We start from the raw sequence: 27,401 nt of genomic DNA, 5'->3' as shown, positions 1-27,401 counted from the left end.
CGCTCTCTCTCTTTCTTGTATATGTCTATAAAAGCTAAATATTCCACGCACCAAAAACCTGTCTCGCCCTCTCTCATATCCCACCAACAAAGAAAGAGAGAAACGGAGAAAAAAAATGAGGAACCAAAGCTACTTATTAATTTGGTTCTTTTTAGGTGTTATTTTGTTGAATTTGAATTATAGTGTCCATCATGTTTCAGCTCAAGAATACATTCCTTTGGGGAAACATAAACATGGACATGATCATATGCAACAAATGGAACAACCATTGTCAAGTATTCAAATCCACAAGACTGTTCTTGCTCTTACTACACATGCCTCCATTCAAGTTGCAGGATCTAATCTTCTTGGCTCTATGGTAATATTTATATAAAAATCTTCATTCTGCAGCACCAATAGTTTCTTGTTAGTAATAATTTCTCTCTATTTTTTAGTACCGGCACTGTCAGAATTTTTTTTTAGTTTGTCCCAAAAATAATTTTCCAATGAATGGTGTTTGTGTAGGTCCGTCTTGGATTCAAGCGGGTTTAGATAAAGCGATATACATTAAGAATTTAAATATTTCATCCGTCTCAATTTAAGTATCTTAATTTGACTAGGTACGAAATTTAAGAAATAAAGGGACTTTTAAATATAAAAAAAAAATCTTTTTGGGACAAATAAAAAAAATAAGACATTTAAATTGTAATGGTGGAAGTAATTGATTTTAACTTATTTGGCATTGAGACATTGATGATTTTTTGTCTCTTCTCACCCCCTTCACCAAACCCATCCAAGAAAAAGGAAAAATACAAAAGCATACAGAAAGAACACTGTGATAGGGACTGCTGCTTGAATCTTATCATTGGAATTATTTTGATGATGATGTACTTGGATTTTGATGGGGCTAAGAGCTGAAATCTGCCTTTTGTTTCTCAAAAGATAACACCTTCCAAGTTTTTAACATTTTTCATGTGTAGTAAATTATTTTAGTGTATTCTTGACTTTTAAATCTATAATAATAATAATTATTTTGCTAAACTTTACTGATAAACTTTTCAAACTGCACAGTTCAATAATGACACTAGATATTTGACAAAGATTATTGGACAGGGTATCACGGCTATATCCATGTTTGACTCTGTCATAATATTCTTAGCCATAAAAAAAATTGTAGTACTAGTCCTTTTTTAGTACTCTAGTATTATTTTATGTTACACTTTTTTCTTTTAATTGTTCAAAAAAAAAAAAAAAGGCAGTACCTTTTTGTACTAGATATAATTTAAATTTGAACTTTCCACATAATTTTATAATGTGTGTGAAATGTTTTGAATCACAAGTTTATGAAATGTACGTTTTGAATCAAAAGTTTTTAATATCAGTCTTTTTTTTGTTATTTTTTTTATTTAATCAAACACTATTGTATAAATTGAGATAGTATCTTTTAAGGGGGGAAAAAAAGTAACACTATGCAATTCATAGTTTCGTCCTTATTTAGTATTTTTTTTTTTTTGCAGTGGAATTATAATATATAAAAATTTGTTTCTATGATATATAGGGTGAAGATGTTGAATGGGTTACAATAAAACTTCAGAATGCACATCCCACAAGTGATGATTGGGTTGGAGTATTTTCTCCTGCAAAGTTCAAGTAAATCTCTTTCCCCTTTAGATACTCCAATCATCTTTTAAAAAAAGTGATGGATAATTCGAAAACTCTGAAAAATTATACAAGTTTGATTTACAAAGTTCCTATATGTGTTATTTGTTTATTTTTCCCCTTTCGAGTTTCAGTTTACCTGATTTTCAGAGTTAATCAAATTAGTAATATGAATTTAAAAGAGAAATACATTAAATGCATTCTAAACGTGTCCGCTTAGCTTAGTTTCACTAATGCTCATGCGAAAAGAATACCACCCCAAATGTTTATGTAGGCCCCTATTTTTGTTTGAAGTTGAAATAATGCATAATATTACATCCGTTAAATATTAATTTTCTTTTAAGAATTTTTCACATATATTAAGAAGGATGTTTAAAGTTACGCATAAGAATCACTTAATAGGCAAAATAATATATATATGTATATATATATATATATATATATATATATATATATATATATATATATATATATATCTCTTTTTAAACATCTTACTCAATTACACTTCACTAAAAAGATATTCTTCTTAGCCAAAGTAATCACACGACTTTCTTTTTAAAACGTCAAATAGTATAAAACACAATTTATCAAAAGGTTTTTAATTCTGGCATGAAGATATCCATTTTGATGAAGGCGAAAAAGCTTACAAATATTGAGAACAGAGAATATTATTTCTTTAATCCCGGAAGGTGTGGAGTCATTGTTTCTTATTTTTATTTTTAATTCAAGTTTAACTATAATCAAAAAGGAAATGTGAAAAGAAAAAGGTCACCCACCACCCACTATACCGACTAAGGTTGCGAGTGATACATATTTCTTTATTTTCAAAATTTGCTGGATCCAAAATTGCTTTTGTTAGATGACACTTTATCTTACTTACCGATGCAAATTTAAATTTAAACGGGCTCAATATGAATATCCGACACAAGAGGACCAAATATAAATACTCACGATAGTGACTTCTATATAAACACTACTTTTAGAATTGATGACCCTAGGGTCCACCGTAAGTTGATTTTTTTTAGCCTCTACAAGCCTAGGCCATACCTACCAAATATAAGTAGTAAAAGATACTCTCTCTCAAAAAGATTATTCTTCTTTCTTTTTTAGTATGTTTTAAAAAGATTTTTTTTTTATATTTAGAAATAATTTAATTTTATGAAATAATTTACAGCTACACAAATATCTAAAACTTGTTTTGGACCTTACATTTCAAAAGTCTTTCTTTATTTTTAAAATTTTATCAAATTAAAAGAAGACAATCTTTTTGAGACGGAGAGAGTAGAAAAAGATAGGTGGCCCTTGGGTTAATTGATGACTTCATATGCATTTTAATAGTACTTATTATGTGGATATCGTAATTATTCTCTGGATATACTCTGTCTTGCTACACGTGCATCAATTATTGTGTATATTTTGCGTTACAAAATTTTATTTTTAGGGATGAAGTATTTTTATTAAAGATGGTTTCATTATAGTGGTTCAATCTGAGATATTTAACTTTTAAAATTAATGCATATTTTTAACTGCACAATTAGGTGTACATTTTAATCCTAGTAAAGATCTCAGGTCCTCTTGCTATAGTCAAATTATGAGTTTAGAATTTAATTGAAAGTTTTGATTTGATAGGTTCAATTTTTAAGTTCTTGCTTTAAACTTGTTACACTCTTAAAATTATGTGCTTAGAATTCATTAGTATTAAATCTTAATAAACTCCTATGTTGAACAAATAAGTAGGTTTTTGGACATAAATATTTTGTTGAAACTTGAAAAAAAATCAAAAAAATGATACTTGAAAATTGAAGTTATTAATGACAAATCAGTTCACTGTATAATCAAATAACATTTTAAATTTTCTTTTAAAACAATATGTATATTTCTATGTACAAACGACTCCTTGTATTCAGGGGCAGAGGTAGGTTGAACCCCCTCGACTTCTCCGTATATTTACTTCTTTATATTTTTAAACCCTCTTACTAGAAATTTTGATTCCCTCAGTGATTCTATGTTTTCTTCATCTGGTCCACTAGATCCCCCAATAATTTAGATATTGAATTAAAAAAAAAATGAAAGTGCATGTGCTCCAAAAATAATAAAAGCTACAGATTAAGACAAACATAATTATATTTAGCCAACCAAAAAGAGGAAACACCCAAAAGTAAAAGCAATAATTGACGTAGGAGCGCACTAGGCCACTTATGAGTTATGTTCCATCTTTCTCTTTTACTTCTTATTTTAATCATTTGTTTTTTTGTTGGTAACATCTTGTGAGAATCAACAGTATTCAAATTTATTTTTCACGTGAGTTACCTATTTACTCGATCTTCGGATTACGTAATTACTATCTTAATAATTACACAACCAAGCAGTCACATCTTAATATCAAACATTAAAGATAATACTAACATAATATAGTAATTATAATGATCTGTTTGTTTGTTGTAACATAATTAAAATGTAAACTCTAATGTTATGTTTGATTATACAAGTATAATTACATGTTTGATGTTCTTATATTTTATATAAAAGCCTATTATAAGAAATTAAATAAAAAATTTCCAGATAAACATATAAATACGTTTTAATGTTTAACAAATATGTATTCAAAGAATTTCAAAAAGTCATTTGGTAAATACAACATTCTTTACATCCCTCTTGAGAATTGGAGATTTTAGTTGATCCCTCAATTACATTCATTTTCTTGCTGACCAAGTTTCAAACAAGCATGCAAATTATATAACTACACCTAATTACGCCCAAAATCATTTATAATGTATATTGCCTTTCCAAACATGTCAAAAGTTAGTTTTTGAAAATAAAATAAAAACAAATATGTGATCTAAATAAACCCAAATTGGTTTTTTTAAAATCTAACAAGCAAATGTTTCAATTGCAGTGAATCCATTTGTCCCCCAGTTACCATAGATGAACAAAAATTTGGAGCTCCATTTTTGTGTACTGCCCCCTTAAAGGTATGTCCAACAACTAATTGTACTTCCAATGAATCTTGATATACTGTATGTTTTTTCCATTGTCCCAAATCAGTGTGAATTCTTTTGTCTTCCAAAAACTTATCTTGCAAAGAATATAGACATGTTAAAATAATACTCCACTCGTTTCGGTTTATGTGGCAACATTTGTTTAATTTAAGATAAAAACCGTCACCATAAATAATTTTGGCATAATACATAAATAGACATCTTAACTTGGCCTCAACTGATAACTAAATACTCAAACTTAAACACCTCAACTCGTCCCTGTGTGTCTTGCGGACACCCGATGCTGACGTAACACATAAACTTTGAAAGTGTCTAGATGATCATTTTGTAAGTTGGAGTGTTCAACAAACATAGTTGAGACGAGTTGAGGACTTGAGGTGTCTAGATGATCAATTTGTAAGTTGGAGTATTCAAGTGATAGTACATGCCAAGTTTAAGTGTCTATCTATGTATTATGCCAACAATTTTTACACCATCAAATCCTCTTTACCTGTTGAAACATGTAACATAATTGTTAACACTGACGGTGTATAAGATTCAAACTCTTTCTTGTTTACTCCATTCCAAAATAAAAAATAAAAAATTGACAACTTTCTAAATGTGGCAACAATTTTACTTAAAATTTTCAATTTTACCTCTAATGACAAGGTTTCTTGAATTTATGTAGGTATATTTGATTTTCTTTGTATTGTTTTTCTTTTACAGTTCAAATATGCAAATTACAACAATGCCAATTACACAAAGACTGGGAAGACTTCACTGAAATTCCGTTTAATTAACCAGCGTGGGGATTTCTCCTTTGCCTTCTTCTCTGGCGGTGTGGCAAATGTAATTATATTTCTCATATTCTCCAAATTATATATGATGCTTCCCCAGACATATTTTTTGTTGTTGGTATAATTGACTTTTGTTATAGCGTATCTGTGTCGAATCCTCCAAACATGCACTACTTTTTAGAGGATCTGACACGCACTTGTCGGCATTTTTGAGTTGGAGCAACATAGGTTACAAGTTCTTGAATTTGTTAGAATATGTATTACTTCATGCTAATGATCATTATGATATATGTTTGTCCTATTTTTTTTTTTTAAAGTAACTTTGATGAAACTTGGATAATGAACTAATAGATTCATGTGTGTTACAGCCTAAGTTGATAGGCATCTCAAATTCCATTTCATTTGCCAATCCAAAAGCGCCTCTTTATCCGCGTCTTGCTCTTGGGAAGTCATGGGATATAGTAAGTTTTTTTTCTTGCCATGCACCTGTGAATTCTTTATCTGAAGATACATTTGTGCTTTACAAACTTATATGTTATCATGTTACATGGGCGTCAATATCAATATTGATTGTAGTAGTGTGTCGAGGTAATCAATTCCTTAATTTGGAGAACAAGTTAATTTGATTCGTTATTTTGAATCCCCTTGTCCTGTTCTGTCACTGATGGAAAATTGGAGATTCGTGTTTACTTGTCAAGCATCTAGTATCAAATTATGAGATTAACTTATGCCTTTTTTCTCCTAGATGACGGTTACTTGGACGAGTGGTTACAACATAGACGAGGCTGTTCCATTTGTCGAATGGGGTTGGAAGGGCCAAGAGCAAAAGCGTTCCCCAGCAGGGACGCTGACATTTCACCAGAACAGCATGTGTGGTATAAGGACTTTCATTATTCGACTCTTTTTATCAGTTGAAAAAAATGCTTGCCTTATGTCCAATTTTTCATATGTATTTTTCCTCTTCTTCTCTCATACATGTATTGTGTGATGATGATATGAAATGAGATTAAATGATGAAGTCGGGATTCATATAGCCGGCCCCAACTTGTTGGGACTGAGGGGTAGTTGTTGTTCTTCTTCTTATACATGTATTCTGATTCAAGTCGAAGATAGAGTAGGAGAAGGTATAATTGTTGAATCGATTTAAGTATTATGCTATTCATTTTGCATTTCATACTGAATAATGTTATGAATGCGTTTGTAGGAACACCGGCAAGAACTGTGGGCTGGCGCGATCCTGGATTCATACATACAAGTTTCCTGAAAGACTTGTGGCCAAACATGGTGTAAGTTTTTCTAGTGGACTGTTTCTCTAGCAGCAACTTACTTCATCGTTGACATGTCACACCCCGTTTTGAGCACTTATTTTGTCAAATTTCAGGTACACATACAAGTTGGGTCACATGGTAAACAATGGTTCAATCGTTTGGAGCATGCAATATTCATTTAAATCTCCTCCTTTTCCAGGGCAAGAGTCATTGCAACGTATTGTGATATTTGGAGATATGGGGAAGGTAATCTACTCACTAACAGTGTCAGTATCAGTTGTTCTAACACAATATCAAATCTTTTGTAGCTTTCTTTCTAAACGTTGAAGAATGTGGCTTTCCCATAACAATTCTTTTAATTGGTTTTGTTGTTTCAGCAAGAGCGTGATGGTTCAAATGAATATGCTAATTATCAGCCTGGCTCACTTATGACAACTGACACCCTTGTTAAGGACCTTGATAACATTGACGCAGTTTTCCTTATCGGAGATCTGCCCTACGCGAACGGATATATCTCACAATGGGACCAATTTACAGCGCAAGTAGAGCCAATAACATCGAGAGTACCTTTCATGATTGCAAGGTCTGTTCATCATCAAGAATTCCTTCGTGATTGTGGATAGTATTTTGCATTTCACATAGTTCTTGTTCTAACTGTCTGCAGCAAAAAATAAAAAAAATAAAAAAAATTGAATTGTTGTTGCAGTGGTAATCATGAAAGAACTTGGGAGAACAGTGGATCATTATACACTGGTCTGGACTCGGGTGGAGAATGTGGTGTACCAGCTGAGACATTATACTATGTTCCAGCAGAAAACAGGGCTAAGTTCTGGTATGTGATTCTTGTAAAACACACCTATTCATATTGCTCGTGATAACAATATGTGGAAAGATTATAAGAGCATTGTGTAGGGAAAAAGGGAACTTTAAAAATCATGTATATCATATGTAATGGTTTTGAACTTGATGACATGATTCCACCGCCGTCTCAGCAATTGTATTCTTGTTCAATTTCTCTATGTTCATATTCTTGATATGATCCTTTCTTTAATAAAATATGCACTTTAGTTACAATTCGTGCGTAAAGCTAGGATAGACCCTTGGTGCTTTCCTATGATTGTCTCATTTGACAACACTGCTAAGAAAGTCTAAAACATTATCCCTTTTGTAATTAAGAAATATCATTGTCTTGTTAGAGATTTCACTTCTATATTAAATCCGATTTGTCATTATTGTAAGGCAGAGGGGAATCATTAAGGTTCTTTTCGACTTCAAAATCACCTTAAATTTGCAATAGAAGATTCAGTATTGTATCAGCTGGCACTAGAACAGGATTTCTACTTTAGCTTCACTTTGATTATTCTATATATTCATCGCTGAATCGACTTGCCCTATGAACAAGTTAAAATCCTAAAATATTTCTGATGCTCAAGTCATTGAGAAGACTGCTGCCTTCATTTAATCAACGTGTCGATTTTCATATGAAGTGTGTATGTTATTGACAGGTATGCAGCTGATTATGGCATGTTCCATTTCTGCATAGCAGACACTGAGCATGATTGGAGAGAGGGATCTGAACAATACAAGTTCATCGAGCAATGCTTTGCATCAGCCAATAGACATAAACAACCTTGGTTGATTTTTGCTGCTCATCGTGTTCTTGGTTACTCGTCGAATGAATGGTATGCTAATGAAGGCTCATTTGAAGAGCCCATGGGAAGGGAGCATTTGCAAAAGCTCTGGCAGAAGTATAAGGTTGATATGGCATTCTTCGGGCACGTCCATAACTATGAAAGAGTTTGTCCAATTTACCAGGTATGCATTATATTTCTAGACATAAAGTAAGTATTATAGGACTATGATTGATTTAGGCAAACTTGTGTTTTACATGGGGACTGTCGGGTAAATTCAATATAATAGACGCCCGTTGGCATTCCAACCTTCCTTCTCCTTTCAGGGCCTATCGGAAAGAGAATCCAATACTTCTTGGTCGTGAATATCTGAACTGGTTGTTTGTTGTTCAAGAATTCTTGTTTAGGCAGTTCATACCATCCAAACATAGTGTTTTGATCTTGGAAGAATTTGCCTAATTTTCACTCATTTTCACAATATCTACTAATTTCGACTCTACTTGATCTTACACATTTTCTTATAGTTAACATAATTCAATTAGTCACGAAATATTCACTACTCCTTTTGGTCTTCTATTCATTCTAGATATAGTAGAATTCATCTTTATGCTTTTCTCCTTGTGGCATTTTCTATGCAGTTGTCCTTATTGTACGTGTATATGTACAGTAAATCTAGCGGTACTTGTTTTCATGATTTTAGTAATTTAACCTTTAGTATAGAACGCATCACTCATATCTTCTTATTATTAACAATAAGATTAACTTGATGATGAGTTTGGATAGCCACCTCGAGTTAACTTTTTGTTGGCATTTTTGTTGAAACTATAAATCTTTCCTACTAAACATGCACAGTCCTTCAACCCTATAAGAACTAAAATTTGCAGCAATAGTGGAAATGATACTGTTATTTCACTCAAATATATATTTGAAAACCACTTAATTTTTATTGTTTGTCAAATTGTTGTATGGACAGAATCAATGTGTGAACAAGGAGACATCACACTACTCGGGCGTAGTGAACGGAACAATTCATGTTGTTGCTGGTGGAGGAGGAAGTCATCTGAATACATTCACCACCATTAACACCACATGGAGTGTGTTCAAAGATTACGACTATGGATTTGTCAAGCTTACAGCATTTAACCAGTCTTCCCTTCTCTTCGAGTACAAGAAGAGCAAAGATGGTAAAGTGTATGATTCTTTTACAATCTCAAGGGACTATAAGGATGTCTTAGCTTGTGTCCATGATGGCTGTGAACCAACTACGTTGGCTAGTTAAACTCATGTGTCTAGAGAAGTGTATGTACCTTTAAGTTGTTCTTTCTTTTTTGGTTTAACCGACTGGTACCTGAAGCCTGGCACAGCTAATCTGGATTCGCGCTGAGTAAATCCACTAAAGGGCTAAAGAGTACCTTCAAGTTGGTTCTAGAGCTAGTAGTATTCAGATCTTGTATGTTTTTTTTTTTTCTCTCATTATGTTTCTTTTGGCTTTCATATTGCCTCTTTTTAAGTGGATGTAAACTATCAGTGTTTTTTTTTTTTTTTTTTTTTAATTTCGAAATAAAGAGGAGGGGCATGTAATTGAGGGAAGTAATGGATTTATCTTGTCCAAAAGTGAAAAGAACATTTGCAAGTTAGTTGTCATTTTTTTTTCTTTTTGAGCCATATGATTAAACTCCAGGAAATTATACGCAATAATCTTGGAAATGAGTGGTCTTGAACTTTTGATCTCCGCTTACCCTATAGGCAAATATTCAAGGTCAAACGTGCAACTTGTTAAACTTGAAGTTTTACCCATGCAACAAGCAGGGTCAAAAGTTTAGGACCATTCACCTCTAAAGACATACATGTAAATCGCCCAAGGAGCTCGTTCTAGATGGATATAACAAACTTACAAACTTCCGCTAAAAGGATAAAATTTGTATGAGTATCTTCTCAAAAAAAAAAAAATATATATGATATGAAAATATTTAGTGAAAAGTATTTTCCATTAGGATGCCATCCAACTTTAAAGTTTATCACATAAAAATTACTTTCTATGTTTTATTACATAAAAGTTATTTAACTTTAAAGTTTATCACACAAGAGTCATTTTTCTATTGTGTTGTCACATAAAAGTTATCCAATTTTGACCAAGTTAACTAAAAAAGTAAATTCTACCAGGATTATTTTGTACCGGAAATATGACGGCACTCCAAAATAAGTTAATTACATTCCGGAATAATTTTAGAAACCTCCTCATGTTTACAAAAGACGACAACATTTCCGGAAGGAAAATATATCTGGAGGAAGTGGGGATGGGATAGTCAAAGGGTGGGGGTTGGGGGCGTTGGCAGTGGCAGTGGCGGAGCCAGGATTTATGTCGAGGGGGTTCAAAAATATAAAGAAGTCATAAATGAAGAAGCTAAGGGGGTTCAACGTCTACTATATATACATAAAAAATAATTTTCACCTTGTATATATAGTGCAATTTTTTGCCGAAGGGGGACGAACCCCCTGGGCTCTTACTGGGTCCGCCACTGGGCGTTGGATGGGTCGGGAGGAGACAATGAACTTCGAACATGACCACTTATAGAACTAGTTTTCCGTGCTTTCATTAGAGAAATTATTTTCCTCATTTTTAAGGTAACTTGTTTTCTTAGAGAAAATGATTTCCAAAATACATTGACCAACCAAATATGGGAAAATTGAAAACATTTTCTTCTATACCAAACACACCCTAGAGGTATACCAAAATTCTCATTGAAAAGGTGAGTAAACTAGTTAAAGAAACAAAATAGTTTATTTCAAAGAACAATTTTTAGAGCCAATTAGATTGTAAAAAGAACCACCGTAAATGAACGAGTCAAAAAAACAGATTCGAGTATAGTGGTAATTAATAACTGTCTAGTATCCACAACTTAAATAGTGGCAATTAGTCAATTACCTCATCCTAATTAAGTTCCCTCGATTTCTAGTATTATCTTTTCATTTTAGAGTTTACTAATTTTGCAAGTTCAAATTCTTGATTTGTGGCTACTTTAAGTTAAAATTTGAATTAAGATCATAGATTCCAAGATCTGATTTGAGAACTAAAAAATTTAAACTTGTTCACATATTTTAACTGACCATAGTAAATCGTGGCTCAGCACAAGCGGAGACAAGGTAGAGAATTAATAGAAACAAATCATTGTTGATATGTACAACATCCATTAATGAGCTCTTATCAATAAGGGAAAGAAGAAAGAAAACAAAAAGGGAAAAACAAACCAATGCATGAGAAGAAAAAAATTATTGGTTTCGAAAGAATATTTTGTAGCTAATAGAAGGAGAGAATTACATAAAAGGAGAGAAGACAATTTCACTACCAACTAGAATAAAAGCCAAGTCATGAGGTATATACCTCTACTTAAGCCCCTCTGCTTGTTGCTGCAGAATCTCAAAGAAATGTTAGAAATGTAACCTTTGTTTCTTAGAGGAGGAGCAACTGGCTTCATTCATCGCGGAATCATGGTGTTCACTCCTACTTGTTCCAACGCGATGTTCTGTTGGTTCATCATTGTTTTCCCTCATTTGTAACAAGGCCTTAAGCTCAGCTTCATCTTTATACAACAAACGAAATCCATACTCCTCCATTTCTCCAGAAAAAGATAACCTAATACGTCCATAGTCATTTGGTGTTTTTCCATTTGTCTTAGACGTATCCCATAATCTAACAAGAGGTACCATGAAAAAACTTATAGTAGATTTTGTACTACATTTGTGAAGGTAGGAAAATTTTATTTTATGGGTCATCCACGACATCCCATCATCAGGTGAGGGAATCAAGTGAATTGTGATGTCAATTAAGTTGCCAGAGTAACATACAACAAATCCCAAGAAGCTATCACATACATATCAATTTTCAGGAAAATTGACTGAAACACTTTTATCCATTCCCTGATGGTGGAACCAACTTGGGATCTTATTCCCACCATGCACAATGCGAGACAATCTCTGTGACAAGGAATCTTTAGCAAAGATGTTGGAAACGATATCCTGAGACAAGAAACGTGGAAATGAAATATACATCGAATTCAGATCCCTCATCACACTATCTAGCATGTGAATCTCCGGCTCCACTTTCGTGCTTCCGAGGATTTTAGGAATTTTTTCTAAACTAGAGCAATCCTGCAAACACAGATCGCGAAGAAAATTAATGCATAGACCTGGAAACCTCTTAAGCTGTACATAATTAGTCAATATTAATCTGCGGAGCTTTTTGAAAGATCCTAGGGAATGATGAGCCTCTTCAAGATTCATACAATTTGACAGATCCAAAGTCATCAAATTTGGCATCCCCGTGTCATCTGGCAACTCTTTAAGCTTCTTGCAATCTCTGAAGTCCAAGAATTGAAGATCACCAAGTTGGACCATGCTTTGCGGCAAATGCTCAAAATTATTTCCACTAAGATCCAACTTTTGCAAAGAGTATAAGCATCCAATGTCTTCCGGAAGTCCTCCATCTATTAAATTGCAGTAACTGAGATCCAGACTTTCCAATGAGCGTAATCCATTAGCCACTGGAGGGAACAGAAAGCACACCCCATCTTCGAGGCCTGTTTCTGATTCTTCTCTTGTAAAACTCAAGAATTTAAGCTTGTTCAAACGGGCAATGGAAAGGGGAGGTTGTGAGATTAGAGTATCTCTAGCACAAAGCTGGTCCAAGTTTTCTAAATCCCCTATCTCTTCTGGCAAGCTTTCAAGTTTTGAGCAATAAGACACATCTAGATGCACCAAGCTTTCCAACATACCCATGGTGCTTGGAAGAGCTACAAGGTCTTTCAAATAGCTCAAATCTAGCTTAGTAATATGAGTTTGGTACTAAATAGATAAGGGTAGTTCCCTTATCCCAGTGTATTGAATGCAAAGCTCTAACCCCGGATGCATTTTTCCGAGCATTTCTGGAAATTTTTCAAAACTGGAGCAACCATCTAGATACAGATTTTCAAGAGATTCCATGTTAACACATGGAAACCTCTTAAGGCTTTCACAATTACGCAAATTTAACTCTATGAGTTCTCTGCAATATCCCAGGGAACCATGAACCTTCTCAAAATTACTACATTCCTCCAGATACAAATACAACAAATTTGGCATCCTCGTGAAATCTGGTGTTCGCATCAGGCTTGTACAGCCGCTCAGGGCCGGATCTACTTGGGGGCCAGGGTGTTCACCCGAACACCCTCGGCGAAAAATTATAGTGTATATATGGGGTAAATTTTCTGTGTTTATGTGTATATATTAACTTTTGAACACCCTTGGCAAAAAATTACAGTGTATATTTAACTTTTTTTTTTCCGAACACCCTGAATGAAAATCCGGAATCCGCCACTGCAGCCGCTGAGATTTAGCATCGTTAGCGACGGCAAATACTGATTAAAACATAGAAAGAATGAGATAGAAAAACAGGAACAACTAGATAATAAAGGTGTGATCATAAAAATATGGTGCTCCCCAGGATTCCGATAATAAAAAATTTGGCTGGTGGAGCTATGTATGATTATAGAAAATTAGAAACTATAGCGTTTTGAAGATTTTTATATGGGACCTACATGTTCAGAAACTAGAAAAAATTATTATAAATGAGAGATGTTAAAACTTATATTAAGATGATTGAAGAAAACTCTAGCGATAGAGCAAAGTGTTTGACTCTGTAAAGAAGTCTAATATAAAATGAGAAAAGCATAGTGTTAAACTCTGAAGTAATGTAGAAAGCTTAAACAATATACCATTTAGAAAATGTAAGAAAGATTGAAGAAAACATTACAAAAAGATGTATATGTATTATTCTAGAAAATAGGTGTACATAATGAACTCCTTTTCTTTCAATAAGTATTCATTCCATCCCAAGTTCCCAACTATGTACAACCTAGGATGAGATCAATATCTTACTAGGAAAATGTTGAATGAGTTAAAATGTTGATGGGAAGATTTGTAAATGGACATAAATGTAACACCTCGTGCATTCGGGTTAAGATTTGTATTATAGGATGGGGGTATAATGAACCCAATTTTAGTAGTGTATAAATGGTGTTTGAAACCCAATCAAGACTTGAGAAGAGTCTTTGGGCAAAACAAAGTTGAAAACCACTCTACGGGGCATGTTTGCAAGTGAGTTTATAGATGACCTTACTTCCAACGACCATAACCCCATTATTAATTTGGAATTTGGGAAAACTTTCTTGATGAAAGTTGTAGCCCTTTGAAATATCTTTCCAACGGTATATTATAGGCTTCAAACGGACATCTGTGAAAAGAGTTATGCCCATTATACGACAGACTGTCCGAGCAGAAGAATTTTGACGGACCATTTGACGGTCCGTAAAACATTTTGATGGTCCGTAAAATTGACTCAGACCACCGTAAAATGAGCACAGAATGTCCAAATCACTGGAATGGTTTTACGGTAAGTTATACGGTCCGTAAAACCATTATACGGGACGTAAAACACACCGTAAAATGAGCACAGAATGTCCAAATCACTGGAATGGTTTTACGGTGAGTTATACGGTCCGTAAAACCATTATATGGAACGTAAAAATGGGCGTAGAATTGCCCGATGAGTCAGATTTTAAGATGTTAATAAGAGACCCAAACCCATTTTTTTTCATTCTCATTTCTCCTACACGACTCAAGGGTTCTCTAGAGTCATCCAAACACTTCATATGCAAGAATCCAAGTGAAACTAAAGATCCACTTCATCAATCCACAAAACTAAGTGTGTGAAACACATCAAATCCATTCAAGTTAAGAAATTCCATGGAAGGTGGAACTAGGGTTTTGTTCAAGTGAAGCATTTCAACTCAAGGCTTATTCCTACAATAACTAAGGTAAGTTTTATGATGTTTCCTGATGATTAAAGTGTTGATAAGTTCTTGGGAGAATAGTAAATGGGTTTGATAAAGAGAATTATATGAACTATGCTAAGGTTTTTGGATTGTTGACTTGGGATTGTTGTATTCATATGGGTAATGAAGAATGATGTTAATTACATCTAATTAAGATTGTCGAATCACCTAGAAGTAATAGAATGGGAATTGGGTGAAGAAATCACCATTAATGAACAAAACATGGATATTGTTGCTAATATAGAGTCCCTATGACTTGTATTGCTATAGATTAAAGTTGAAGGGATTGAAGGACATTGTGATACACTCAAAAGCAGGAAGTTAAGGTATGTAGAACTTCCATCCACATGTGGGAATCTCTACGTTCTTCCACATGATCCGTTTCTTAAAATCTATGAAGTTCAAATCCTAGGGCATTAAACCCAACATATTGGTAGCCCGTAATTACGTATGTATGTACATAAATTTTGTATCTATGTTCGTTATTGTATTCCTAACCTTCCATTACGGATATTAGGAATCCTAGCTTATTCCATGAATCATGAATTCTTTCTCATGTGTTCTCATTATGTTCATATGAAACAGTATGATTTTATTTTACAAGTTACAAGCATGTTTTCAAGTCAATTACAAATATATGATTATGAACTATTGTATTACTCATAAATCAAGAACATGTTTACAAGCTATTTCATGAAACCATGTTTACAAGTTATTTCGTGAAATCATGATTTCAAGACAAGTACAAGTTAATTTACGAAAGTCATGGGCTTCTTAGCCAACTATATTATTTTCATGTTCGGGAGTTGTATTAATACCGAGAAGGCTCAGATAGCCTGAAACTACGTATGCCAACGTAGGATAAGGATCGCTCCGCCCAGTTAGGACGATTCCTTCATATTTTCCCCATTGAGGGAATTTGGATCCATTCATGTCATGTTCATGTCTCGTGCCCCGGCAAGGTACGAGATGGCTTAGCTGATCGGGCAGAGATCAGACTCCACGTTTCTCCCCGTGGTGGTTCATGTCGGTATTACAGATTATCTCATGCTTACAGTACTCATGATTATGTTCAGTTCCAGTACTCAGTTTCAGTTTCAATTTCATGTTTATGTACTCATGCTCATGCTCATGTTCATGTCCAGGTTTTCAGTTTCAGTTCTTATCATGCTATTTCATGTCCCATGTTATTTCATTCAGTTGTTTTACATACCAGTACATTCAATGTGCTGACGTCCCCTTTTATTGCTCGGGGGCATGCATTTCACGATGCAGGTACTGATATACAGGACGACACATCTGCTCAGTAGGACAACATTCCTATCAGCTTATTGGTGAGCCCCATCTCATTCAGGGTTTAGTCAACTTTTGTTTTATGATTAATTATGCATCTAAAGGTATGCTGGGGGCCTTGTCCCAGTAAGTATGTTTTTCAGTCAAACTCATGATAGAGGTTTCATAGACTAGACAAGTCAGTTATGTCATGTCAGACATTTGGAGTCGTATAGCCATTTTGGCTCACTCATGTTTAAACAAGTATTTTGTTAAGTATTATGACTTAACATGTTTTATAAAGGCTCATCATGCATTCACGTTATATTCCGCATATGTTATGTATCATGATGATTCAGCAAGCCATGTGGTTCGCTCGGTCACATGCAGTCAGGCACCGAGTGTCGTGTTACGTCCAGGCCATGGTTCGGGGCGTGACAATAAAGATCTTATAATAATCTAAGAACAACCTCAAATAATATATAACACATTAATTTAAGCTTTGGAATAACTAACTTTTTTCATGCAAGGACATGCATCATAATTGAAGGACAAGCCAAAATAGAAAGTATCTCAAATAATAAAGGCTGGAAGAATTAGTATTTGCTCATCCCCGATGGACAAAGATGGTTAGATAGAAAAATAAAAATAAAACAAAATTTAACTATTATACCTTCGTTCCCCTCCATAAATGATGTAGTGAACTAGCCCCGAGATCAAGGTGAACAAGTCTTTTCGGAATTTTCTGGTAATGACTCACAAGGATAGTCATTCCAGACAAACCATCGCAAGCTGTTGGGCAAGTATTCGATGGAGCCACCACGGGAACAGGAGCCTAAGCCATCATACCAAAAGTTGTTCCGACATATGTGTAATATCCTAAGTCTTTTCATATTTTTCATGCACTCTTTGCTAAAGCGTAGGTTCTTAAAATATTCTAAACAAATTGCTTCTACTGCCCTGGTCCCCTGGTAAAAAAGATCATTAGTCTGCAAGGTATAACTTCAAACGTTGTATAAAATTTGCTTGACAATATGACTACTTTCTCGCTCCACACAGTGCCAAATTTTGTGACGTTCCATGCTATTTATTGTTCCACTTGAAGTCCTTTAAGTGCTAGCGGTGTTAAAAAAGAATTTAAGGTAGGTCTTATTTAAGAAATGCTAATGTTACTTAAGAGATACTTTGTACAATTAATTTTGTAGTTCTATATTCTAATAATACATTTTTCTTAGAAGTTCTTCAGAGTCGAGCCTAAAAGTTCTTCATGCAGTGTTAGAACCAAATTGTAATTGAAACAGTACCAATAAATTGTAATTTTTTAAAAGACAAAAAGTAATCACTTGGTAAAATGAATTCCTGATTGAGTTATTATATACAAAATGTCATACTACAAATTTCAAGTTATACCAAAGAATGAAATTGGATTGAGCAGATATAAGTGGCTCTAATTTACACTAGTTTCACGGCTTAATAACATCAGAAACACAAATTAGGAAGCATTAGGAAATTCTAAATGTTACTTTTGCTTCTCCTACTAAAGGAAACAAATAAATGACTTACATGGAGAATATGAAGCAAGAGAAAGAGATAACTGGAAATTGGAACTAACCCTATATGTCTTTGGATTATGAAAACTAGAATTGAATATTATTGCATTGTTTAGCCTACTTACTGTATTGTTGACCATCACTTCTTCGAAATCTTCAGCTAGCCATAATCTGTTACGTTCGCCCGGATCCTTTTGCATTTTCACTATATATTTACCCATATCTTGTATTAAGTCATGCATTTGAATCGTATCATGGTCAGAGATGAAACACAAGAGATTTGTCCATTAGGACACGGAATCCTATATTAGGTCCAAAACCATAGTCCTCAAGAATTTCCTCGATGTAATACATACTTTTTCCTCGTAAGAAGCATGCTATATCTAGAAATACCTCTTGTTGTATGGGCTCCAATCCATCGTAACTAATTTTGAGTTTTTCAACAATTTCTGAATTAGAGGTAATTTTCATTTGCTCTATAGCACATCTCCAATTAGTTATGTCCTTCTTATGTAAGAAAGAACCCCACACTTTCAGGGCTAAAGGAAGGCCTTTAGCATGATTTACTACCTCCAATATTAACTTCTCAAAACACTCGTGTGGAACTTCTTCCTTAAAAGCATATTGATTGAGCAATTGAATAGCTTCATCGTCAACTAGTGTAGTCACATCATATACTACATCTTTCTTCCCTATCAAATGCTTTGTCTCTAGCTGTTGCAATAATTCTACTGTCGTTGCCAAACCAACCAAGATCTCCAGCTAGGTAATCCAAATAGTCTCTTCTGATCTATATCGTCAAGCACAACTAAAACCTTCTTAAAACGAAGTCTACAAGCCATCATGTGCCTTCCGTCCTCCTTATTCTTCACGTAATTAGCGTTTTCCCTTAACAGTTCTCAGAGAAGGATATTTTGCAAAGAATGCATTCCCCATTTGTTTTCTTTAATATCCGCAATGAAAGAAGTAGCTTCAAATTGATACGAGAGTGTATCCACAATGTCTCTTGCTATTGTTGTTTTACCAATTCCCCCCATGCCCCAGATCCATACAACCCGAACATCATTGTTTTCTATCTCTAGTCGGGATTTAACTATCTCTAAATGAGTGTTTATTCCCACAACATTTTGCAAATAAGATGGAGAAGTCTTACATAAGTTGGACGAAATTTGGTCAACAATATGCCGAATACAGTTTGACTCAATCCTACAAAATATGAGAAGATTGCTGATATATATAGGTAAAGAAGTCAAGAACAAGAAGCATTTCACGAAGTAGAGTGCATAATTATGATAAAAGGACTAAGCATATAAATCAAACTGTTGAAGAACTAATCAACATATTATCTATGTAACAATGTCATTCAGTAATAAAATTAGTAGGAACTATAGCCCCTCTTACTGATAAAAACATACATAATCAACTATCATTCTTTTTTCACAAGATATATATATATATATATAAAAATAAAAAATAAAAAAAATAAAAAAAACGTATAAATGACAACCACTGAAATTAGATTGTGCATGCAATTATTCTTAGCTCAAAAACAAATTGATCTAATTTCCTCCTTTTTTTTATTTTGGTAAATATGATAAATTTATTTTGAGTAGATTCTTTGTTCTATAGTAGAATATGTATAGTCTTCACAGAAGCATCCACATTTGAATGGAAATTATTCCATTTTTTCTTCATTATAAGCAATCATGTGCTGTTTAACTCACCCGTCACGGATATCATAGCCTTTGAGATTGGCCGCTTCAGTTAATGCAATCCTCCATCCTTTCACTTTCTGCATTCCCTCAACATCATCCTTACACTTTGTTTCATGTTTGTCAAAGGCTTTTGCAAAGCTCTCCCTCTGGTGTCGAACTTGTGCCAGATCCACATCATAGAAGACCGGTATGACAGTTTGTCCATATTGAGTCTTGCATTCCATGATCTTCACTAGTTCATCCGAGCACCACCTGGATGAAGCATAATTCTTTGAGAAAATGATAACGGCAACTTGAGACTCTTCGATAGCTTTCAAGAGTTTTTCTGAGATAGATGCGCCATGCTCTAGCCTTTTATCATCTTGAAAGGTGAAATTCCCCTATTTCTCAAGCCCTCATATAAGTGACCTGTAAATGTTTTGCAGGTATCTTCACCTCTAAAGCTTAGAAAGACATCGTACTTCCATCGAGGACACTGCCAAGACCTAGCAGAAGAAGAAGATGACGCCATGGATTCTGTTAATTATCTGGAAAAAAAAATAACTCTTTGGATAGATTGTGGTTCTTGTAAGAGATGAATTGATGATATTATGGACTAAGTTATATATAGGAGATACGATAGGCTCTACTCCAGTTGAATGGAATAATCTGTTGGATCTAGTCAACTGATATATATAGTATATATAACATTATATGTGGTACGTTTCCATTGAATATTAATAGAAGTAACATGAAATTTCTGTGAAGCTTCTTAAAATCTACTCCAGTTGATTAAAGTTATTGTTTATTGAGTTTACTTTGAACTGTACGTAATGGAATGTAATTAGGAAATTCCTTCAAACTTCAAAGACCCCCCCCCCCCCCACCCCGCCCCCCACCCCCTCCCTTCCATTATAATATGTACATAATGGACAGCTAAAAGTACAAGCCGAGATATGAAGCTACAGCGAAAAGACTATGCCAGTTGAATAGAAAAAACTTCCCGAGAATTTTCCTCAGTTGAATTGTTCTTTCTGTTGCGATTCTCCACGGAAGCTGAAAAAGTCATAATGTAGCAAAATATTACTCAGTCTTCAACACAATGAATTGAAAAAGATAATCTGAATAAATTTCTTTGTCACCAGACAACAGCTAATTGTGATTGAAGGAGTTACGTAATAAAAATATTTTAAACAATTTCTCTGTCACCAGACAACAGCTGACTTTATTGTGATTGAAGGGGTTCTTCGTATTTTTTGCACCCCTAATGTAGGTTCCATTTTTTAATTTGCACTGTATTCTTTGGTTAGCTCTGTTCACCAAGACTTAGACAGGTAAAAAAATCGCATACTAGTAGTTTTTGCTTCTACTAGAACTAGAACCAAAGACCTTATAATTCTCCCTGCACTTCATTGACTGTTAGGCAACACCCTTGGATGCTACAGTTTATCCTGAATGTAGGTTCCATTTTTTAATTTGTACCACAATGACAGCTTCACCAAAATTAAGGCATGTGGAAAGAAATCACAGACTGATTTTTTTTTTTTTGTTGCCTCGCTGGAATTTGGACCAGAGACATTTTGCAAGGTACTTTAGAGCCTCTGCGATTGCAACAGCTATTCTGAATCTTCTTCAACATTACCAATAATGATTATGATACTACTATACAGTACACGCTTAACAAAACTTACTTTGTAATTCTCTTTCGATATGAAATTGTCCCCTAAGAAGATACCCAAATTTGGAGCTAAGTTATTGGTGTTGTAAGCCTGTAACTTGCCAGGTACAATAAGGTCTATTAAATCCTTCCAACTGTTCTCTATTCTCACTTTTTCCTTAGGGTCTATTTGGAAAGTCACCCAAGTAATTGGAATTGGGTGTAATTGAGTGCAATTATGTAGTTTGGCCTGTTTGTTTGACCAAGTAATTACACAGTTAGGTGGGAATTAGGTGTAATTGAGAGGATGCAATTACACTCTCCAATTCTTAAGTGGGGGTTGAGAATTAGGTGTAATTACACCCTGTAATTACAAGGTTACTTTTTAGTTTGTTTCTTTGTTGTTTATTTTATTTTTAATTTTTAATTTCTATTATTTTAATTTCTTTTGATTTTTAATTTATTTTTTATTTCTATTATTTTAATGCCTTTTTATGTTATTTATTTTTCATTTCCTTTCTTCTCATTTACAACCTTCACTTCTTGTGGTTTCATGTAATTGCTTGTATTTTTTTTTTTTAATTCATTTATCATAACCATGTTATTATTCTAATTTTTGAAACTACCTCTTAATATTGGAAAGAATGAATCATTAACAAACTTGATATATAACGAGCGAAGTTATTAAAGTAGAATTTCGTTGTGAATGAGGTTATATACTTATATTTTCTCTTTCTTTTGAATTATTTACTTAAGTTACAGCGGAACTTACTTATGTAATGTTGGAATTTGACATAAGAGTATTATGTTAAACTTTTTCTTTTGGATTTTGAATTTAGGTAACATTTTCAATTTTAAGTTATTTTCTTTCACATTGCATGTTGTTTATTTTTCACTTACATTTGATGGATTTTTTGTGTCAAGCATTTGAATGATGTTATGGCATTATATTTATAAATATATTTTTTTTTTTGTCAAACATCCAATCCATCACGCTCTCACAAAAAAAAAAAACTTCTTTTAAGTTTTATAATTAATTAAAATTAAATATTATTAATTTTAAAAATATAGATCAATTATTTTTTACAATATTAGTTGCAAATATATGATTATTAATTAATATATTTTCAAGAAATAATGTGTTATTAAATAACTAATTTAATATCATCTATAAAGGCAAATATTTTTTAAATATTAATTTTAATTTTTTTATAATTAAATTTTATTTTTAAATTAAACTTATTGTGTAATTACACTTGTGCAGCCAAATAACATGCTTGTAATTACATTGTAATTATATTATGAAAAACAAATAGGTTGTTGTAATTACACTATCGTGCAATTACTAGGCTGTGTAACTACTACCCTAGTAATTACACCAATTACAATTACTAGGTGGCTTTCCAAACAGGCCCTTAAGAAACTTTAGTATTGCTTTTAATTCCACATCATGATGAGAACGTAAGAAAGTCTCTTCATTTGCTCGTAATTAATTAATATTAATCACAAAATGTTTGAATTGAGGGCCCTAATGTACTGATGCTTCACCTCTAATTCACCCGATTCATTGCTAGTATAATAAACAAAATTTATTCATTGCTAGATAACCAAAAGACTCAGCGCATTATTTAGCTAATTTAAATATTACTATTTAATTAGGATACGATTCAATTTCATCAATTACTACTCCAGAACGTGTATACTGTAGTTGTAGCGGTTCTATTTTTTCGGATTTGTATTTACACTTGCCTCATTTAAAAGGAAAATGTTCCAGGAAAGTACGGTTGTCAATCGTATCGGAAAAAAGGAAAAAATATACTTCTACGTGGATGGTGCTCTAAATAGACTTATTTTAGAGTCGTCACCTAATTTTTAGGAAATTAGGAAAACCAATTCGAAAAGGGTTCATTTAAAGCAGTTAAGTTTTAAAAAAATCCTAATCTAATCAAAGTATGGGTAAGGGTTTTGGTAATCCCCCGGAGAAGGTGTTAGGCACCCCGGTATTAAAGATCCGTAAAATACGGTTGACCTACGGGTTCTAAAAGTATGTCTTTGTAGATATAAATTGTTTATGATGAAAAATTGTTTCGGCTTATAGTTCCGAGATTTAGTCATTCATGAAATATGCCATGTTTCAAGAAACAAAAGTGGTAAAATTTCGTCCAAAATTGGGCGTTTAGGGTGTCAGACTAGAACACTTAGGCTAATACCCGAAAGCTCTTAGCCTAAGTAGGACTTTACGTAAGTCCACCCAAAAATAGCTTTGAAAAAATATTTTTTAGTATAAAAAATAGTTTTTTTAGGAAAATAATTTTGGGGCATACTATTATAATTCGTATATTAATCGTATTTTATATAATCCATTTTTATTCTACCTTTCGCCAAGTTTTAGTCAAATTTTATCTTTTAGTCGAAGTCTAAGTAGTCACAATTGATCCCACAAGTTTTGAATATTAGTCCCAATCAGTCCACAGGTCCAAGTCCACAGGTTTCATAAATGTTCAAATCAATCCCAAATTTCATAAAAATAGGCAATTTTTGTCCCTTTAATCAAATCAGTCCCAATTCGCATTAATGCCTTAGAACTAGTCTTAAATTCGTGGCAAATTCATTTTGGCGACTTTAAAATATGACAATCTCATAAGGGTTCCTATTGACATAATAATTATGCAAACAACAATTTAAAGTTCATAATTTAAATGAGATAGAGAATTTGGGCCGACCAAGCCCAAAAAGAAAAATGTTTATGCAATCGGATTCATCTTAATTCCAACGTATGCTCCATTTCGCTCCAAGTTGGGTTGACTCGATCTAGATACGTTAGTGGGCCCCAACCAACGGGTTTTGGATAGACGGAGAGGTAAAGGACATACATGACACTAGTATACGTTCACAAATTAACTAAGTACAGTATTAAAAGATATAATAATAATTACAATGCCAAAAATGAATTACAGCAGATTTGGCCAAACGCACTTAATACTTTGTAACGGCAGAATAATGAAGATAGCACAAATACGAAATAAACCCAAAAATAATTGCAATAATAAACCACACGCGGATGATATGCCCAAATAACAAGCCCCAACTGAAAATTTCCTAAGTATAAAAAGGTAATATACATGATATACCACATATATGCTACTTCATTTTTTCTCAAATTTTTCTAAGTGTTGAACCATGATATACATGATATCCTAGGTGATACGCTTGTATATAGAGAGCAAAACCCTTTAGAAGGGCATACCCTCCATATACACTAACACTTCCCTAATATTCTCCTTTTCAAAATAACTCATCCAAACTACCCAAAACACATCAAGGTCCCCAAAAGAAACACCAAGATTTCTAGGTCTAAATCACCCAGAATCCAGCAATTGATCAAGCAAAATGAGCAGTCAAATTTGTAGTCTAAAATAACAAGTTTTAGGCATAGCAAATCAAGTATTATTCCAGTTAATCAAAATAGGAGAAAATCAACAGTTTTTGCTAAGCAAATATATATATGTCAGCATCTAAACTCAGTATAAAGCAAAATTTTGGAGTCAAATGAGTACTCAAAGTTCATGGTTAATCTAGTCCAAAGTGAAAGCAATCTTTATATAATAAGGTTTTTCCAAAATCTTAGTTTTAAGAGGTTGGTGCACAGGTTGTACAAACATATCTCACAAGCAAAGCTTTCAATCCAAACTTAGTTAATTCAGTGAAGTTCAAAGATGAACCAAGCACACAAGTTTTTATGGTCTCCAAAACTACAGTTTTCAAACTGCTTTTTCAAGGTTTAAACTCACACATGTTCTCATTACTGACTTAAAATGAGTCATTTTACAAGCGAAAGCAGTTTTGAGCAAGTATTAGGCAGGAAAGGACCACAAAGAAACCAACAATTATGGTTAAAAATATACCTAAGAAAGAAACAGGAGATGCATCATGGTTTGGCAGGGTTCATGTCTGCAAAAAGCAAGGCCAGGCTAAACATCCCAATGCCATGAATCACAAAAGCAACAGCTACATGAACAAGGTAAGAGTCCAAGTGAAAACAGGAGAAGACAGTAGCAGAGAGAAGAAAAGAAGCAAGAGAGTGTCAATCAAGCCAAATAGACAAACAGAGTAAGGGTATGAACACCAACTATTTTTTCAGTTTCAAGAAATCCAAGCAAAGGAAAGCATGATAAGAGGATCAAGTTAAGCATGAGTGTATATTTTTGAGACTATTCCTAGACTAAAATAGTGTCACTTGATTACCTAAAAAAAGATAGCACAGAGCAATCATAAGTGAAAGAATCAATTTCAGTCTAGTTTTTAGCCTATCACATGATTAGATGCCTAAATGATTCAAACAATAGGCTCAAATAATTCCAGATTCCCCAATTTCATTAGTTAAGATCAAAACAAGTCCATGTTCAGAGTTTTGTTTCAAGCAAAGGTTCAATCTGCAAATCACAAGGTGCCTCTAGCAACATCAGCTCTTATAGGGACATTGGTGGAGTCCTCAAATGATAGTCTAACTCAGTTTTACTCCCAGAATCACATAAATGATCTAAGGGCATAGGTAGGAATCAAGTAGGTACATGCAGTGATCATAACTTGTCACAACCAAAAGGTAGTTTCAAACAGATATAGTGGCAGTTCAGGGAATCCAAAGTGAGACTAAAAAAAATAACATGATACTATTCCTAGGTGTAAGTACATGTATTTTATAGTCTTAATCAGAAGGGGTTTAAAGAAAACAAACTTAGGGGGGTAAATCATGAGATCCAGCTAGGGAGATATAGTGTTTATGGTACTTACTCTAAATTCCAAGTGGTATATTAGGTCATGGTACTCTCAAACAATAAGCAAAGACAGGGTATAATCATATAAGCTAAGAATTGATCAGGCAAATGGCAAAGAAAAAAACAACAACACGGACTGAATTTAACCCTTTCCTGCAGATTTAGGCTTAGTTTTAACCCTCTGATGCCCATTCTTCTATGTTGAAATACTAGGCACAACAGTTCCAAGAAAACTATATTCAAGAACCAACTTGAAAGAGCACATTTTTACAAGAAGGAATAGACTGCAGGATATTCTATGTAAATAACAGGTAAAAAGGGAAGACAAGTCACAAAGTAGTCTAAAGAACTAATTTAGACTTCTTATACTTAATTTTAACAGAAATTTAACCTCCAACCTCCCTACACTTCTACCTCTTCTAAATAAGCTAACAAAATAGGTATTAACAACACAAAATGTTCAAAATGACGCTTAGACTCTTCTAGGATCAGAATTTAAATAAATCTCACAGCTTTCACATTTTTACTAATTTTCCATCTAGGCAGTCTCAAATATGTCCAACAGGTGGGTCCGGAACCAAAATACCCTAAAAAAATATTTTGAACCAAAATACCCCAACAAAAAAAAGTTACCAAAGTACCTTTAGCACAGTATTTTACTGCGGTATAGCGCTAAAGGAAACTTTCTCTCACCTATAGCGCAGTATTTTACTGCGTTATAGGAGTCCGCCATTTTCAAGAACATTACCATTTCTCTCCTCTTTACGTAGTTTATCTTTTTTACGTAGTTTAGCCGTATATTAATCATGCTTTGAGATTCCGGAACTTCAATATTTTATATAGAACTCTAGTTATATTTGTACAATTAATAAAACAGGCTCAACACTCTCAAATCTTGTATCATGCGATGACATAGTGTACTATAAACATGAATCCTTGTCAAAAAGCAGTCACAATCTAACTAATAACTATTGGATTGAAAGAAATCATAAATTGATGTGTTAGGCACATAGGCTAATCTGTAATTAAGACATCAAGAATACGCAAGCTTTGGATTGTCATTTTAGTGGTTGAAAAGTGCTCGAAGTCTTTTTTTGTTTGAAGACTTGCAGTCATTAGCTTTAAGTTATTTATCTTTTAGGGTTTCGTCTTAGTTTTAAATTAATGCTTAAATTTATTTCGAATGTGTCACGTTTTTTTTATTATCTATTTAGGATGTGAAACTATAAACAATATTATAGACTAAGACAATATTTATAACTATGCAAAAAA

General features: G+C 33.5%; 1 protein-coding gene and 1 pseudogene across 1 annotated transcript; one reads left to right on the top strand and one right to left on the bottom strand.

The window, feature by feature from the left end:
* The first annotated feature begins 47 nt into the window (after positions 1 to 47).
* On the top strand, positions 48 to 9,784 carry LOC132603210 (nucleotide pyrophosphatase/phosphodiesterase-like). The gene is made up of 12 exons (XM_060316150.1): positions 48 to 358; positions 1,538 to 1,629; positions 4,535 to 4,610; positions 5,343 to 5,465; positions 5,782 to 5,874; positions 6,159 to 6,288; positions 6,618 to 6,699; positions 6,795 to 6,927; positions 7,059 to 7,264; positions 7,388 to 7,513; positions 8,187 to 8,496; positions 9,286 to 9,784. Exons 1-12 carry the CDS (start codon positions 116 to 118, stop codon positions 9,589 to 9,591), a joined length of 1,920 nt encoding a protein of 639 aa, XP_060172133.1. The 5' UTR covers positions 48 to 115; the 3' UTR covers positions 9,592 to 9,784.
* A 1,957-nt stretch (positions 9,785 to 11,741) lies between these two features.
* On the bottom strand, positions 11,742 to 20,229 carry LOC132602173 (TMV resistance protein N-like; annotated as a pseudogene).
* Positions 20,230 to 27,401: the final 7,172 nt, after the last annotated feature.

Source organism: Lycium barbarum, chromosome 7 (genome assembly GCF_019175385.1).
Source record: "Lycium barbarum isolate Lr01 chromosome 7, ASM1917538v2, whole genome shotgun sequence".
NCBI classification, from domain to species: Eukaryota; Viridiplantae; Streptophyta; class Magnoliopsida; order Solanales; family Solanaceae; genus Lycium; species Lycium barbarum.
This window is presented reverse-complemented; position numbering and strand designations above follow the sequence as displayed.

What these genes read in the sequence shown, in the direction of transcription:
- LOC132603210 (XM_060316150.1), top strand. Translation starts at nt 116, where the DNA reads ATGAGGAACCAAAGCTACTTATTAATTTGGTTCTTTTTAGGTGTTATT. An exon ending in GACTTGTGGCCAAACATGGT is followed by an intron (nt 6,700 to 6,794) that starts GTAAGTTTTTCT and finishes GTCAAATTTCAG; the next exon opens with GTACACATACAAGTTGGGTC. An exon ending in TATTTGGAGATATGGGGAAG is followed by an intron (nt 6,928 to 7,058) that starts GTAATCTACTCA and finishes TTGTTGTTTCAG; the next exon opens with CAAGAGCGTGATGGTTCAAA.